At 68.8% G+C, this 12,731-nt stretch overlaps 2 protein-coding genes across 4 annotated transcripts; both read right to left on the bottom strand.

Annotated features, from left to right (window-relative positions):
* Positions 1 to 314: 314 nt before the first annotated feature.
* On the bottom strand, positions 315 to 6,232 carry GPRC5C (G protein-coupled receptor class C group 5 member C). 3 transcript variants are annotated; one of them, XM_072936978.1, is made up of 5 exons: positions 5,810 to 6,232; positions 1,547 to 2,567; positions 911 to 1,008; positions 613 to 756; positions 315 to 468 (listed from the first exon to the last, which is right to left on the bottom strand). In XM_072936978.1, exons 2-5 carry the CDS (start codon positions 2,556 to 2,558, stop codon positions 436 to 438), a joined length of 1,287 nt encoding a protein of 428 aa, XP_072793079.1. In that variant the 5' UTR covers positions 2,559 to 2,567; positions 5,810 to 6,232; the 3' UTR covers positions 315 to 435. The 3 variants fall into 3 exon arrangements, with proteins under 3 accessions (XP_072793079.1, XP_030143179.4, XP_041575810.2); XM_030287319.4 differs by lacking the exon at positions 5,810 to 6,232 and adding an exon at positions 3,782 to 3,874; XM_041719876.2 differs by lacking the exon at positions 5,810 to 6,232 and adding an exon at positions 3,782 to 3,874 and having other exon boundaries at positions 911 to 1,005.
* A 1,183-nt stretch (positions 6,233 to 7,415) lies between these two features.
* On the bottom strand, positions 7,416 to 9,307 carry GPR142 (G protein-coupled receptor 142). Its single transcript, XM_030287306.4, has 3 exons — positions 9,236 to 9,307; positions 8,683 to 8,866; positions 7,416 to 8,358 (listed from the first exon to the last, which is right to left on the bottom strand). Exons 1-3 carry the CDS (start codon positions 9,305 to 9,307, stop codon positions 7,505 to 7,507), a joined length of 1,110 nt encoding a protein of 369 aa, XP_030143166.4. The 3' UTR covers positions 7,416 to 7,504.
* Between the last annotated feature and the right edge of the window lie 3,424 nt (positions 9,308 to 12,731).

The raw sequence follows: 12,731 nt of genomic DNA, 5'->3' as shown, positions 1-12,731 counted from the left end.
GCTGGGGACATCTTGGTGTCCCCCTGTGCTCTGAGGTGGGATGGGGCCAGCTCGGTGTCCCCAGGGCTGGTGGGGGTCAGTGTGGGGCTCGGTGCTGAGGGTGCCCTGGGTGGGGTCCCAGGGCTGCGCAGCTTTGGAGGGTCCTTGGCCTGGGGAAGGCGGGGGGTCTGTGCATCACGAAGGCAGTGAGGCGACAACCGGGGGTGTCCTCACGGGAACCAGTCCTTGAGGCAGGGGTGGGGGGCTCCATGGCCAGGTGGGATGGGCAGGTGGGAGCGCTGGCTCTGGGACCGTGTCCAGGCGTCCCACGGGCAGAAAGCAGCTCTGGCTGCCAGCCGGGGTGGGACTCACGCATCAGTCAGGGTGGGACGAGGCTTGGCGAGCCCTGGGGCAGCAGGACGGAGGGGCCGCGGCTGTGCCGGCGTGACGGGGGCTTCACCACCGGTTCCTGCTGTACGGCGACTGCACCTGTGGGCACAGCGAGGTGGCACCGCGGTGGCACCAGGACCACGGACGTGTACCCTGACCTACCGGGGGGGCTCTGGGTGCTGGGCAGAGCTGTCACCATGGCAGAGGCGGACTTTGCCCCTGCTGCAGGCACCGTTCACCCACCTGGCAGCTGCGGGTGTCCCTCGGGATGCTGCAGTGCCGGGCCTGCGCCGCGAAGGCGTCCTCGGCTCGGAGCGTGGAGCTGGCGCTGCCGGGCATGGGGCTGGTGGAGGCACGGGGCAGGATCACGTCGTAGGGACCTTCGCTCTGAGGGACAGACACGGGTGTGGAAGGCTTGGAAGGTCCCCACCATGTTAGAGCAGCCATTGGGACACAGGGGTCCCAGAACACCCCACCCACACGCTGCCCCCCATGCCCGTCGCTCCTAGCAGGATGTGGCCGCCCCTGGTGTCACACTCACCGTCCCCTTGTGCATCAGAGCCATCTCGGTGGGCTGGTAGACGCTGGTCAGCAGCTGCCCGTTGTAGCCACTGTATGGGGACACCGGCTTCTTGGCTGCTGAGACATGGGGACAGTCACCATGGAGCCACTGCCACCCCACTGGGGCTCCCTGTACCTCGTTAGCAGGTTTAACGAGCTGCGTGCCTTTCCCGCGGGACACTCCTGTCCCCAGGGATGGCATCGCTGCTGCCTGGCCACGGCTTGTTATTGTAGGGTCTCTCGGGTGCAGGTGCTGCTCAGGGGACCCTCCCTCACCCCACGGGGAGCAGACACCTGCCATGCCCGCCCACGATACCCACTGGGTGTCATTGCAGGGTCTCTGGGCCTGGGGCGGAGGGGCAGGAGCCGCGGGCACCCCGTGCCGGGGAGGGAGCTCCCTGTGGCTGCTGGGCTCAGCCCAAACTGGTACACCCAGCCCGGCCAGTTCTCGGGAGCCACAACAGCAGCAGGCGCCAGTGCCGGGCAGGTCACTGCCAGACGTCTCGTCACCCACCCGCCGCTGCCATCCCCGCTGGGGACATCCCCCAGGGTCCCCAAGAGGATGGTGCCCGCCGGCAGCGCTGCCGTGGGGTGAGGAGGTCCCTGGCAAACCCACCGAAGGACGGCTCGTCCATGGAGAAGGCCTTGTTCTCCACGAACATGCTCTGCGACTTCTGCTCCTTGAGGATGGTCTCGTAGCCCACCCCACGTGTGGGGTAGCCATCATCCTCAAAGGCCTGCTCGGGGCTGCGCCGTGTCACGTGCGTCACCTCGGGGATGACGTAGAGCAGCAGGAAGGCGGCGGCGTTGCAGAGCAGCGCGATGGCCAGCGTGGGGTCATCCCAGCCGGGCTTGTGGCCGGCACGCTGGTTCCCGTACAGGTACATGATGGTCCACGCCAGCCAGATGGCCACGGAGAGGCCGGTGGTGGCCAGGATGAAGGCGCCGTGCTTGCGCCAGCGGCTGTAGCGGCCGCAGAGGGTCGGGCAGGCCGCGCCCAGGGCGGCCGCCAGCAGGGCCATGACGTAGATGAGCGCCATGACGAAGTCAGAGTCCGCCAGCCGGCAGGGGTCCGCGGGGCCGCCCTCGCGCCGCGCCACCGTGATGATGAGCCACTCGGCGTTGATGATGACCTCGACCGAGGCGAGGGACAGGGCCACCGCCAGCGTCACCCAGCCCCGCGGCGCCCGGTTGCGCCGCGCCAGGAAGTTGAGGGCCACGGCGTGGGCCAGCAGGCAGGAGAAGCAGATGGCAAAGAGGACGCCGAAGAGGAAGCGGCGGGAGGTGCAGGTGGAGAAATCCGGCCCCACGATGAAGTCGAAGGTCAGGCAGAAGAGCCCGAAGGTGCCCAGGAGGAAGAAGACCTGCGTGGCCACCAGGCTCTTCTTCTGGTGGTCCTGCACGAAGGGCAGGCTGGCCACCAGCACGATGGTGAGCACGAAGGTGGTCACCACGCCGAGGCTGGCCACTGCTTCCACCCCGATGCCCCAGCCGGCTGAGAGGTCGCAGAGGTTGTAGTAGAGGGAGGAGAGGTCGTGGCCGCAGCCCGGGGGCGGCGTGGGCTGCGTGGCGGCCGTGGGGAGCAGGGCCAGCAGCACGGCCGTGGTGCCCATCCTGCACCCTGGCATCCAGGGACCCTGCGGGACACAGTGGGATCAGGGCACGGGGGCTGGAGATCAGCTCCTGGCTCAGAGCATCCCGGCCCGTGGTCCCCACTGGATGTGCCACGGTGAGCAGTGGGGTCCTGGGGAGCACAGCTGAGCTCACCCAACACAGAGCTCACCCCACGGAGCTCCAGATGGGACCAGGCAGCCACGTGTCCCCCACTGGCTCCTTGCCTGGAGGTTGGTGGCAGCTGAGGAGGGCTCAGCCCCTCCGTGCCCCGGACGATCCCTCCCGACACGGGAATTCTCTGGGAATTCTCCTGATCCTTCCTGCAGTGTTAGCAGCAGAACTGTGCCTGACGGCTTCCCGGGAACACCGAATGTGGGCCCACACCAGATGGCAGAGGGGACACTGGGGGACAGGGCTGCCCCCTTGCCTTGTCCCTGAGTGCTACCACCTTCCTCTTCCCACTTCTCCTGTCCCTCTTCCCTCTGGCTTTGGGCACTGGCCCAGTGCAGGTGGCATGTCCAGCCTGCTGGCACGCAGGCAGCCGCAGCCTGGCACGGCACAGCACAGCATGGCACAGCACGGCACGGGGTCCCAAGTCCCTGTCCCCACCCCATTCCTGCCACCTCATGGTGGGCACGGGGAAGAGGAGGCAGCGAGGATGCCGCAGCCTCACTGCTGGGGGAGGAAACCGGGAGGAGACCCCAGCAAGGACATACCGGGGCCGCGACCCCCGGTTCCCCGAGGGGCACCCCGAACCGGCCCCCCCAGGCCCGGGACGGGGACAGGGACCCCGAGCACCCCGCTGGGACGAAGTCCCTGTGCCCGCAGGTTCCAGGAACTCCGCCGCCGCCGGTTCCCACCGCGTCCCCCAGCCCGGTTCCCCCCCACCTCCAGTCCGGTTTCCCCCGCGCCCCGGGGGCTGCACCCGCGCCCCCATTTCTGCTCCTCCCGAACCCCGCCCGGTCCCTCGCATCGCCCGTTGGCTTCCCCCGCTCCCCCGTCCTGCTTCCCCTGCCCCTCCGCCGGCCCCCGCCGCCCGCTCCTCCCGCAGCCCCGTCCCGCACCGTCCCGGTGCTTCCCGGCGCTCCCGGCCCCGAAACTCCGCCGGAGCCGCCCCCAAATCTCCCAAATCTCCGCGGGGGCGAACGGCTCTTGGTCCCGGTCCCGGTGCCTTCCCGTCGGCGTTGCCGGTGCCCCCCGGTCCCGCAGGGCTCGCCCCCCACCCCGCCCCGCTCACCGGCCGCAGCCCCCGGTGCCCGGGCTCCGCTCCCCCCGTGCCCAGCCGAGCCAGTCCCGGTGCCGCCGCACCGTGCGCCTGCCCGGCCCGGCCCCTCCCCGAGGTGCGGCTCAGCCCCGGGAGCGCGATTGGGGCCGGCCGGGACCTGCCCCGCCGCACCGGGCGGGGACACCGGGGTCCCGCACCGGCGGGGGTGCCGCACCGGGGCACGGAGCGGGCTGAGGGGGGAAGAGCCCGCACTGGGGGGCGGAACGGGGGGAGCCCACCCGGTCATCGGTGTGATGGCCTGGGGGGCTCCGCCTGGCTCTGCCGAGCGCTGCTCCCCGGGAACGACTCTCGGGGGACAGGGCACGGAGCGGCGGGGCTGCCCCGGGGCATGGACGGGGCCGAGGGGGACTGGGGGTGAAGCAGGGGCGAGCCCAGCTGGCCATCGGTGTGATGAGTCTGGGGGTCTCAGCCTGGCCCCGCTGAGCACTGCACGTCAGGAAAGACCCTCAGGGGACAAGGGAAGAAGCAGCGGGGTCTGTGTCACCCGCACGGTCTGTGTCACCCGCACGGTCTGTGTCACCCACACGGCATCTCCCAGCTCCGGTGGGCTCGGGGATGGGAGCCGGGAGCGGCGGCCCCACCGTGTAAGGATCCTCCGGCCTGGAGGGGCCTCCCGGAGGAATGTCAGCTGATGGATAAAGCCGGAGCCCTTGGCAGGACCCAGAAAACCCCAGAAAAGCCCAGAAAAGCCCTTTCTGCAGACGGCCATGGACCAGGGCAGCCCCAGCCCGGGGCACTGGCAGGATTTGGTGTTCCCTGTCCTGATGGGGGTGGCCGCGACTCTGGAGTTGGGATAGGCACCCCACAATCACCCCATTCATCCCTGGGGAAGGGGAAAAGCCCTGGGAGATTTGGGGCACCCCGGGGGCCCCGCCAGCCCTGGGAGAGGTTTCCAGGCGGGCGCTGCTATTTCGGGAGGGTGAAGCAAGAGGGTGAAGGATGCAGAGGAAAGTTCAGTGTGCCTCCGGCGGGGCCTGCCCCGATCCGGGCCGGGATGAAAACAATCCGGGGAGAAAGGGCGGCAGAGCCTCCAGCGGCAGGACCGGCTCCCACCGGAACCGGCGGCACCCGTGGCACAAGGACCGGCTCCCACCGGAGCCCCCGGGGACAGGACGGTGTGTCCGGGCTCAGAGCTGCGGCACCGCCACCCTCCCGCCCCCTTCCTAAGGATCGTCCGGCTCCGGGATGGTGTTTGGGACTGGATCGTGCCCGTCCTCGCACGGGGCAGCGCAGGGCAGGCGAGGCGCTCTGCAGCGGCCCTCGTGCCTCAGTTTCCCCCGGGGTCTGGCTCCAGGACTGGCCAGCCCTCGCTCTCCGGGAAAGGCTCAGCCTTGGAGAAGCGGTGCCGGCAGCGGAGGCCGCTTGTCCTGCCGCCCCCACACCGCAGCCCGGCCTCTCCACCGGCCGCTTCCTTCCGCCGGAGGCTTTCCCGGCTGCTGAGTCAGCACGAGACCCCCGTGACCCCCGTGGGGCCACCGGCAGGCGCCCGTCCCGCCGGGGCTGCCCCACGGCCCCGCAGCGTTTGCTTTTGTGTCCCCGTCCTTGGCGGGAGATTTCCTCATCCCCTCCCCATGGGAACCCCCCATCTCCCCACGGCGAGTGATTTCGGCCCCCTCCCCACGGGGACCCTCGTGTTCCACCCCCTGTGGATTCCACCGGGTCCCTGCCCGCCTTTCCAGCCCGGCGCTCTTGTAGCTCCTACAGAAAGACCCCAACAGGCTGTGGGGTCACTGGGGGGTGATGCCCACCGTGTGCTGGCCTCGGTTTCCCCCCGGGGCGGCGGATCCCGGGCAGAGCCCGATCCTTGCTGCCGGTGCTCTGGGTGGGCTTGGAGCCGCGATCCCAGCGGGGGAACTGGGCAGGACTGGTCCTCCCAGCACAGAGGCCACACTGAGGGGCTGCGATGTCGCTCAGCACCGGCACCTGGACCCTGGCCAGGCTCTCGCCGAAAACATCAGCACGCATTTTTTCCAGGCTTACCTTTCCTCGGGAGCCGCAGGGACGGGCGGCTGGCACGGCTGGCACGGTGGCACGGCTGGCACGGTGGCACGGGTGGCACGGGTGGCACGGCTGGCACGGTGGCACGGGTGGCACGGTGGCACGGCTGGCTGAACCCCGTCTCCGCGGCGGCTCCCTCGGCAAGGCCAGAGCCGTACCGGGAGCCGGGGGTCCCTGCTGCCCTCCCGGAGCCTCCCGCCGCTCCGGCCGGGGCTCGCAGCCGTTCCCAGCGGAGCCCCTCGCTCCGGCGGACGCCGTCAGCACATTTCCACCTCCTTTGCCAAGTAAATACGCACCGGTGGCACAGGGGGGCCGCTGGCGATCGGGGGGACCGGCGGCAATCCCGGAGCTCCCGCCGAGGGTTCCCGAGGCAGCCGAGCCCCCCGCCCCGCGGCCCCTCGGCCCCTGCCCGCGCTCGGGTTAATAACTAATCCCTTCCCGGTTCTGCTCTCCTTACATGCCAGAATTAATGGAGCGAGAACCTCCCAGGTGCCCCCCGCGCACCGGCTCGGCCTTTAACCCTGTCCCCCGGCAAGGATCCGGCCTGGGATGAGGTGACATCCCCGGAGGGGTCTGTCCCCGCCGGTGAATGACCCGGGGGGAGGGTGGGTCTGTGGGGGAGTCAGCCCCACACCGTGGGGGAAGGGCTGCGCCCCATCCCACCCCAATGCGGGCACAGCCAGGATCGAGGGTGGGCAGGGGGTCTGGTGGGATTTGGGGTGTCTCTGTGCCCTGCCAGGAGCCAGCTGAGGTCCTGATTCCCCCTGGGCACCCCCTGGGTCTGTCCTGCCCCGTCCCGGGAATCCGAGCCGAAAGGCTGGACGCTTTTGGGGGATTACGCTAAGGACCTTACGAGGAATTAGGGCGGCGGCAGGGCTGGTTTGGGGAGCTGGGGGTGCCAGCTCCCTACCCCGTCAGTGCCAGCTCCGCAGTGTCCCATCCCTGCCCTCTGCCGGCTGCTGGGGACAGGCTGAGACGGCGCGGCCGCTCCTCCAGTGTCACACCAGCTTGGCGCTGGTGTAACTGGGAGGGCAGCACTGGGTGCAGGCGATGCAGGGGGCATTGCCCGGGGGCTGCAGCCTGGCTGCTGCCAGGGGGGTTAATGTGTGGCTGTGATCGTACCGTGCGTGCAGAGCCAGCCCAGGGACAGCAGCCCCTGTGGGAGCTCCTCCAGCGCTCCCGGGCAGCGGGGCAGGGGCACGGGGGTGGGCAGGGCAGAGGGACCCCGTGCCAGAGAGGCTGGTCAGGGTGCCACCCTTCCACTGCCCACAGGGAGCCGGACTCAGGCAGAGGTTTGGTGTCAGCATGGCAGTTTATGGAGTGGCACCCAGCGGGCACCACGTCCTTGTCAGGGCTGGCAGGAGCTCACTCGTGCCCTCCAGCCCTCACTACGGGCAGCCCCCGGGCTCCCCGGGGCCCTCGGTGCCACTCAGCTGCGGCAGGTCCTGGATGAGTTCCCTGGATGAGTTCCAGTGTTGTGCCAGGGGCTGAGCACGGGCAGGGCTGAGCTGCCCACCCTGGAGTGCTGCTGCCAGGTGGGCACCACAATATCCCGAAATGAGTGTCTGGGCACGGCCACCTCCTCCTGCCAGCCCCACCAGCAGCGCCCCTGGCTCCGTGGAGGGTGGGGGTCACCCTGGTCCCCGTGCCATGCCGGGGCCGGGCGGGCAGCAGGGCTCAGAGCGCGGTGCTGCCCAGCAGCTCCAGCGGTTTCGGGGCTGGGGGTGGGAAGTGACCGCTGCCACGGCGGGGCACCGGCCGGGGGTGGCCCCGCAGCACCTCGCCCACCGTGCGGCGGAAGGTCTGGCTGACGAAGCAGTAGAGGAAGAAGTTGAGGGAGGTGTTGAGCATGGCCACCATGTTGGCGATGTCCAAGGCCAGGTGCACGCGCCAGTCCCTCCTGACCGAGGCCACGTAGAGGTGGCACATGGTGACGATGGTCCGGGGAGCCCAGAGCACCACGAAGACGGTGGTGACGGCCAGCAGGAGGGCCGTGGTCCTGCCGCCCCCCGCGCGCCTCCGCCGCTTCAGCTTGCGGATGACGATGGAGTTGGTGGCCAGGAAGATGCTGCAGGGCAGGAAGTAGATGGTGACGCAGTGCAGCCACTTGAGCACCGTGTCCAGCGCCGTGGGGGGGTCGGCGTCGCGCCACATGTCCAGCCACCAGTAGAAGGGGATGCCGGTGGCCAGCGCCGCGGCGAAGACGGCGGCGATGATCCTGCGGGTGCGCCGCGGGTAGGACACGGCGCGGTAGCGCAGCGGGTGGCACAGGGCCACGTAGCGGTCCACGCTCAGCAGCACGGTCACCCAGGTGGACGCGTGGTTGGCCGTGAACTCCAGCACGGTGACGGTGTGGATGAAGGCGCTGGGCACTGCCCGTGCCAGGATGGCTGTCTGCAGGATGAAGCCCACGAAGATGATGAAGACTTGGGTGAGGATGTCGGAGGTGGTCAGGGCCAGCAGGTACCAGTACGATGACTTCTTGGTCCTGGTGGCCAGGCGGGACAGGGCCACGGCGCTCAGGATGTTCACTGCAGGGAGGGGAGCGATGGGTGGAGTGAGAGCTGGGGCTCACAGCCCCCTCCCCCTGCAGCCCCCAGACCCCGGGGCTGCCCAGGCTCCAGCTGAGGGGACCTAGAAATATCCCCGTGCCGTGGGGATTTGCTGGGCCGATTAATCCCTTCCATGTGCCAGCCCAACAACGCAAATACCATCTGTCCCTGCGGCGGTGGCACTGCCCTGGGCCAGGCAGCACAGCCGGGCACTGGGGCCAGGTCTGAGGCTGGGGGGAGCAGGTAAACTCCCTCCATCTTGAGGACTTTTCTTTCCAGCCCCACAGCCCCTCAGCCCCTCACCTGGCAGCCCCAGCCCCAGCAGGACGCTGTAGTACACGATGGGGATGATGCCAACCAGGCAGGGTGAGCGCTCCAGCTCTGGCTCTGGCAGTGCCCACGACTCCGCCGTGCTGTTGGGCACTGGGACCGTCATCTTCCACCACGGGCCGGCTGTGAGGAGAGATGGGGAGAGTCCTGGTGGCACCTGGGCAGGAGCTCAGTTGTGACATGCCACCGGGGGCTTGGGGACAGGGACCATGGCCTGGGTGTCCCCGCTGTGGCTGCATCCCTGGGGCTGCTGCACCCATGGGAGACAATGCACCCCAAGCCCCCTGTGCCACATCCCAGCAGTGCCCTCGCTGCCAGAGCTGCTCCTTCTTTATCTCTCAGCCCCGTTTTTGTAGAAAAGCGATTAAAACATCGTGTTCTTGGGCAGCTGACAGCAGAGGGAGCCTCTGGCCCCCAGCCCGGGCTGGGTGCCACCAGATGGCTCCCAGCGGGGGCAGAGAGGACCCAGAGGTGCCGATGGGGGGTCCTAGTGGTGCCAAATGTGGGGTGGCTCCCTCCAGGCTGCCAGCTGGGTCCTTTTCCAGCTCCTCAGGTTGTGGTAGCGGAGCTGGAGGAGCCTGGCAGCAGCCCGGCCCATGGCCCTGCCCGTATCCGGATCCTGATCCGTATCCAGATCCCTGTCTCTGCCCCTATCTGTGCCCTGTCCCTGCCCTGTCCCTGTCCCTGTCCCTGTCCCTGTCCCTGCCCTGTCCCTATCCCTGCCCTGTCCCTGCCCTGTCCCTGCCCTATCCCTGCCCTGTCCCTATCCCTGCCCTGTCCCTATCCCTGCCCTGTCCCTGCCCTGTCCCTGCCCTATCCCTGCCCTGTCCCTGCCCTGTCCCTGCCCTGTCCCCATCCCTGCCCTGTCCCATCCCTGTCCCCATCCCTGTCCCATCCCTGTCCCCATCCCTGTCCCATCCCTGTCCCATCCCTGCCCTATCCCTGCCCTGTCCCTGTCCCTGTCCCTGTCCCTGTCCCTGCCCTGTCCCTGTCCCCATCCCTGCACTGTCCCTGCCCTGTCCCTATCCCTGCCCTGTCCCTGCCCTGTCCCTGTCCCTGCCCAATCCCTGTCCCTGCCCTGTCCCTGCCCTGTCCTGTCCCTGTCCCTGTCCCTGTCCCTGTCCCTGTCCCTGTCCCTGTCCCTGCCCTATCCCTGTCCCTGCCCTGTCCCTGCCCTGTCCCTGCCCTGCCCCTGTCCCTGCCCTATCCCTGCCCTATCCCTGTCCCTGCCCTGTCCCTGCCCTGTCCCTGCCCTATCCCTGCCCTGTCCCTGCCCTGTCCCTGCCCTATCCCTGCCCTATCCCTGTCCCTGCCCTGTCCCTGTCCCTGTCCCTGCCCCTGTCCCTGCCCTGTCCCCACGCCCGGCTCATGCCCATTCACAAACCAGGGCGGCTCCACCCCCTCCCGAGCTCTGCTCTCCTATTGGCTCAGGGGATCAGGCCCTACCCAATGGGAGAGGGGTTCCCAGGGTGTGGTGAGGCCAGAGCTGAGCGCTGCGTTCTGATTGGTCAGAATCCCCCCCCAAATTTGCATCCCCTGGGGACCGCCCCCCGTCCCAGTACCGGGGACGGTGGGAGATGCTGGGAGATGCTGGGGATCCTGGGAGATCCTGGGAGATCCTGGGGATCCTGGGAGACCCTGGGAGATCCTGGGGATCCTGGGAGACCCTGGGAGACCCTGGGAGATCCTGGGAGACCCTGGGAGATCCTGGGGATCCTGGGAGATCCTGGGAGACCCTGGGAGATCCTGGGGATCCTGGGAGATCCTGGGGATCCTGGGAGACCCTGGGAGACCCTGGGAGACCCTGGGGATCCTGGGGATCCTGGGAGATCCCGGGATCGGGGGTTCGGGGTTTGGGGGGCTCCTGGGATCGGGGATTGGGGGTGCAGGGAGCCCCTGGGATGGGGGGTTGGGGGTGCGGGGGGCTCCTGGGATCGGGGGTTCGGGGTTTAGGGAGCTCCTGGGATCGGGGTTTGGGGGGTGCGGGGGGCTCCTGGAATCGGGGTTTGGGGGGTGCAGGGAGCCCCTGGGATCGGGGATTGGGGGAGCAGGGAGCTCCTGGGGTGGGGGTTGGGGGTGCAGGGGGCTCCTGGGATCGGGGGTTCGGGGTTTAGGGGGCTCCTGGGATCGGGGTTGGGGGGTGCAGGGGGCTTCTGGAATCGGGGGTTGAGGGGTGCAGGGGGCTTCTGGAATCGGGGTTTGGGGGGTGCGGGGGGCTCCTGGGATCGGCGTTTGGGGGGTGCAGGGGGCTCCTGGGATCGGGGGTTGGGGGTGCAGGGGGCTCCTGGGATCGGGGTTTGGGGGGCTGCGGGGGCTCCTGGGATCGGGGTTGGGGGTGCAGGGGGCTCCTGGGATTGGGGTTTGGGGGTGTAGGGAGCTCCTGAGATGGGGGTTGGGGGTTTGGGGGGCTCCTGGGATCGGGGGTTATGGGGTGCAGGGGGCTCCTGGGATCGGGGTTTGGGGGGTGCAGGGGGCTCCTGGGATCGGGGATTCGAGGTTTAGGGGGCTCCTGGGATCGGGGTTATGGGGTGCAGGCGGCTCCTGGGATCGGGGGTTGGGGGGTGCAGGGGGCTCCTGGGATCGGGGGTTGGGGGTGCAGGGGGCCCGGGGGTTGTGGGGTGCTCTTTGGGAGCGGGGGTGTCTTGGGTGCGGGTTGCAAAGGGGGGTCCTGAGCTCAGGGAGGGGGTACGGGGCACCACGCTGCTCCCAGTCTGACCCCAGGGGCACCCCAAATTCCCCTTGTCCCAGGCACCGCAGACACGCGATGGCTTCGGGGCCGGGGTTGGAGGGGCGGTCAGGTTTCTCTGCTGTTCCGGGAGCCCCGGTGATGGATCTGCTCTCCAGAAGTGCCCGAGGTGTGTGTGGGATGCGGGGGGTCCCACCTCCCCGACCCTGAACCCCCGGCCGGAACCCAGGCACGATCCTGAGCGCAGCCCGAGGGAGAAGAAGGGGGGTTGGGGGAGCAGAGGGGTGCCAATTAAACTGCAAATTAGCTGCGGTTCATCAGCAGGAGGTCCCGTCCATCCACGTCCCCCGCGGAACTGAGGCATCGATCGGCTGCAGCTGCAGCGCAAGCCCTTAACCCTTTCCCCGCCGGATCCCCTTTGTGCTGCTGGGAGGGGCGGGCTCGCTCTGAGCCCCCTTTGCTCCCCCTGCCCGGCTCCTCAGAGGGACTCTCGCCTGGTGGCCCCAGTGCCACCCGCGGGCGTGCAGTGCCACCTTCCCTGGGCTCGGTGTTTCCCACGGGCATACCGCTGTCCGTGTCCCCGTCAGTGTCCGTGTGCCGCTGGTGTCCGTGTCCTCTCCGGGCTCCGTGTCGCTGCCAGTGTCGCTGTCCCCGCCGGTACCCGCAGCACGGCACAGCCTCCCGGGCAGAGCCACGGGCTGGGCACGGGGATGTCACCGGCGGCCGGGGAAGGGGTCACCCGGACAGCTCCGAGTGACCGTGACAGAGCTGCGGGTGTGCGCAGGGTGTGACGTGCGGCTGTCACACCCGCTGAGCGTGAATCCGTGTGCGCTGTTCCTGCTGAGCTCTGCCCTGGCTGCTCTGGGGTGCCCATTGCCGGGACACCGCGCCCGTGCCTCAGTTTCCCCAGCAGCACAGGGAGGGGGCTGCTGTCCCTTGCTGTCCCTTGCCGGCCCCTGGGTCTCTGCAGAGCTCCCCCAGCCCGCGGGGCGATGCCCGGGCACTGCTGCGGGCACAGGTCGCTATGCTGAGCCAGCCCTCAGCCGCAATCTCCGGGCCAGCACAGCTGCTCCCTCACCTCACCACACACTGGGGGTGCCACCCTGTCCCTTGGCGACCTCCAGGACCTGCCCCATGGTCCCCCGTGTCCCCCCATGGTCACCTCACCGCCATGAGCAGCACGGGGTGATTTATTAAAAAAATATGGATATTGATCTAGTATCGATATCCAACTGTGATGGACAAAAACTCTCTAACAGTTTAAAGTTAGAAAGTGTGTGTTTATTGTGTGTGGGATCGCTCCCAAATCCACACCGCAGCTTCCAGGTGATTACAG

This window comes from Taeniopygia guttata, chromosome 18, assembly GCF_048771995.1.
Source record: "Taeniopygia guttata chromosome 18, bTaeGut7.mat, whole genome shotgun sequence".
NCBI classification, from domain to species: Eukaryota; Metazoa; Chordata; class Aves; order Passeriformes; family Estrildidae; genus Taeniopygia; species Taeniopygia guttata.
Note: the sequence above shows the minus strand (reverse complement) of the source record. Positions and strands in the feature narration are given on the sequence as shown.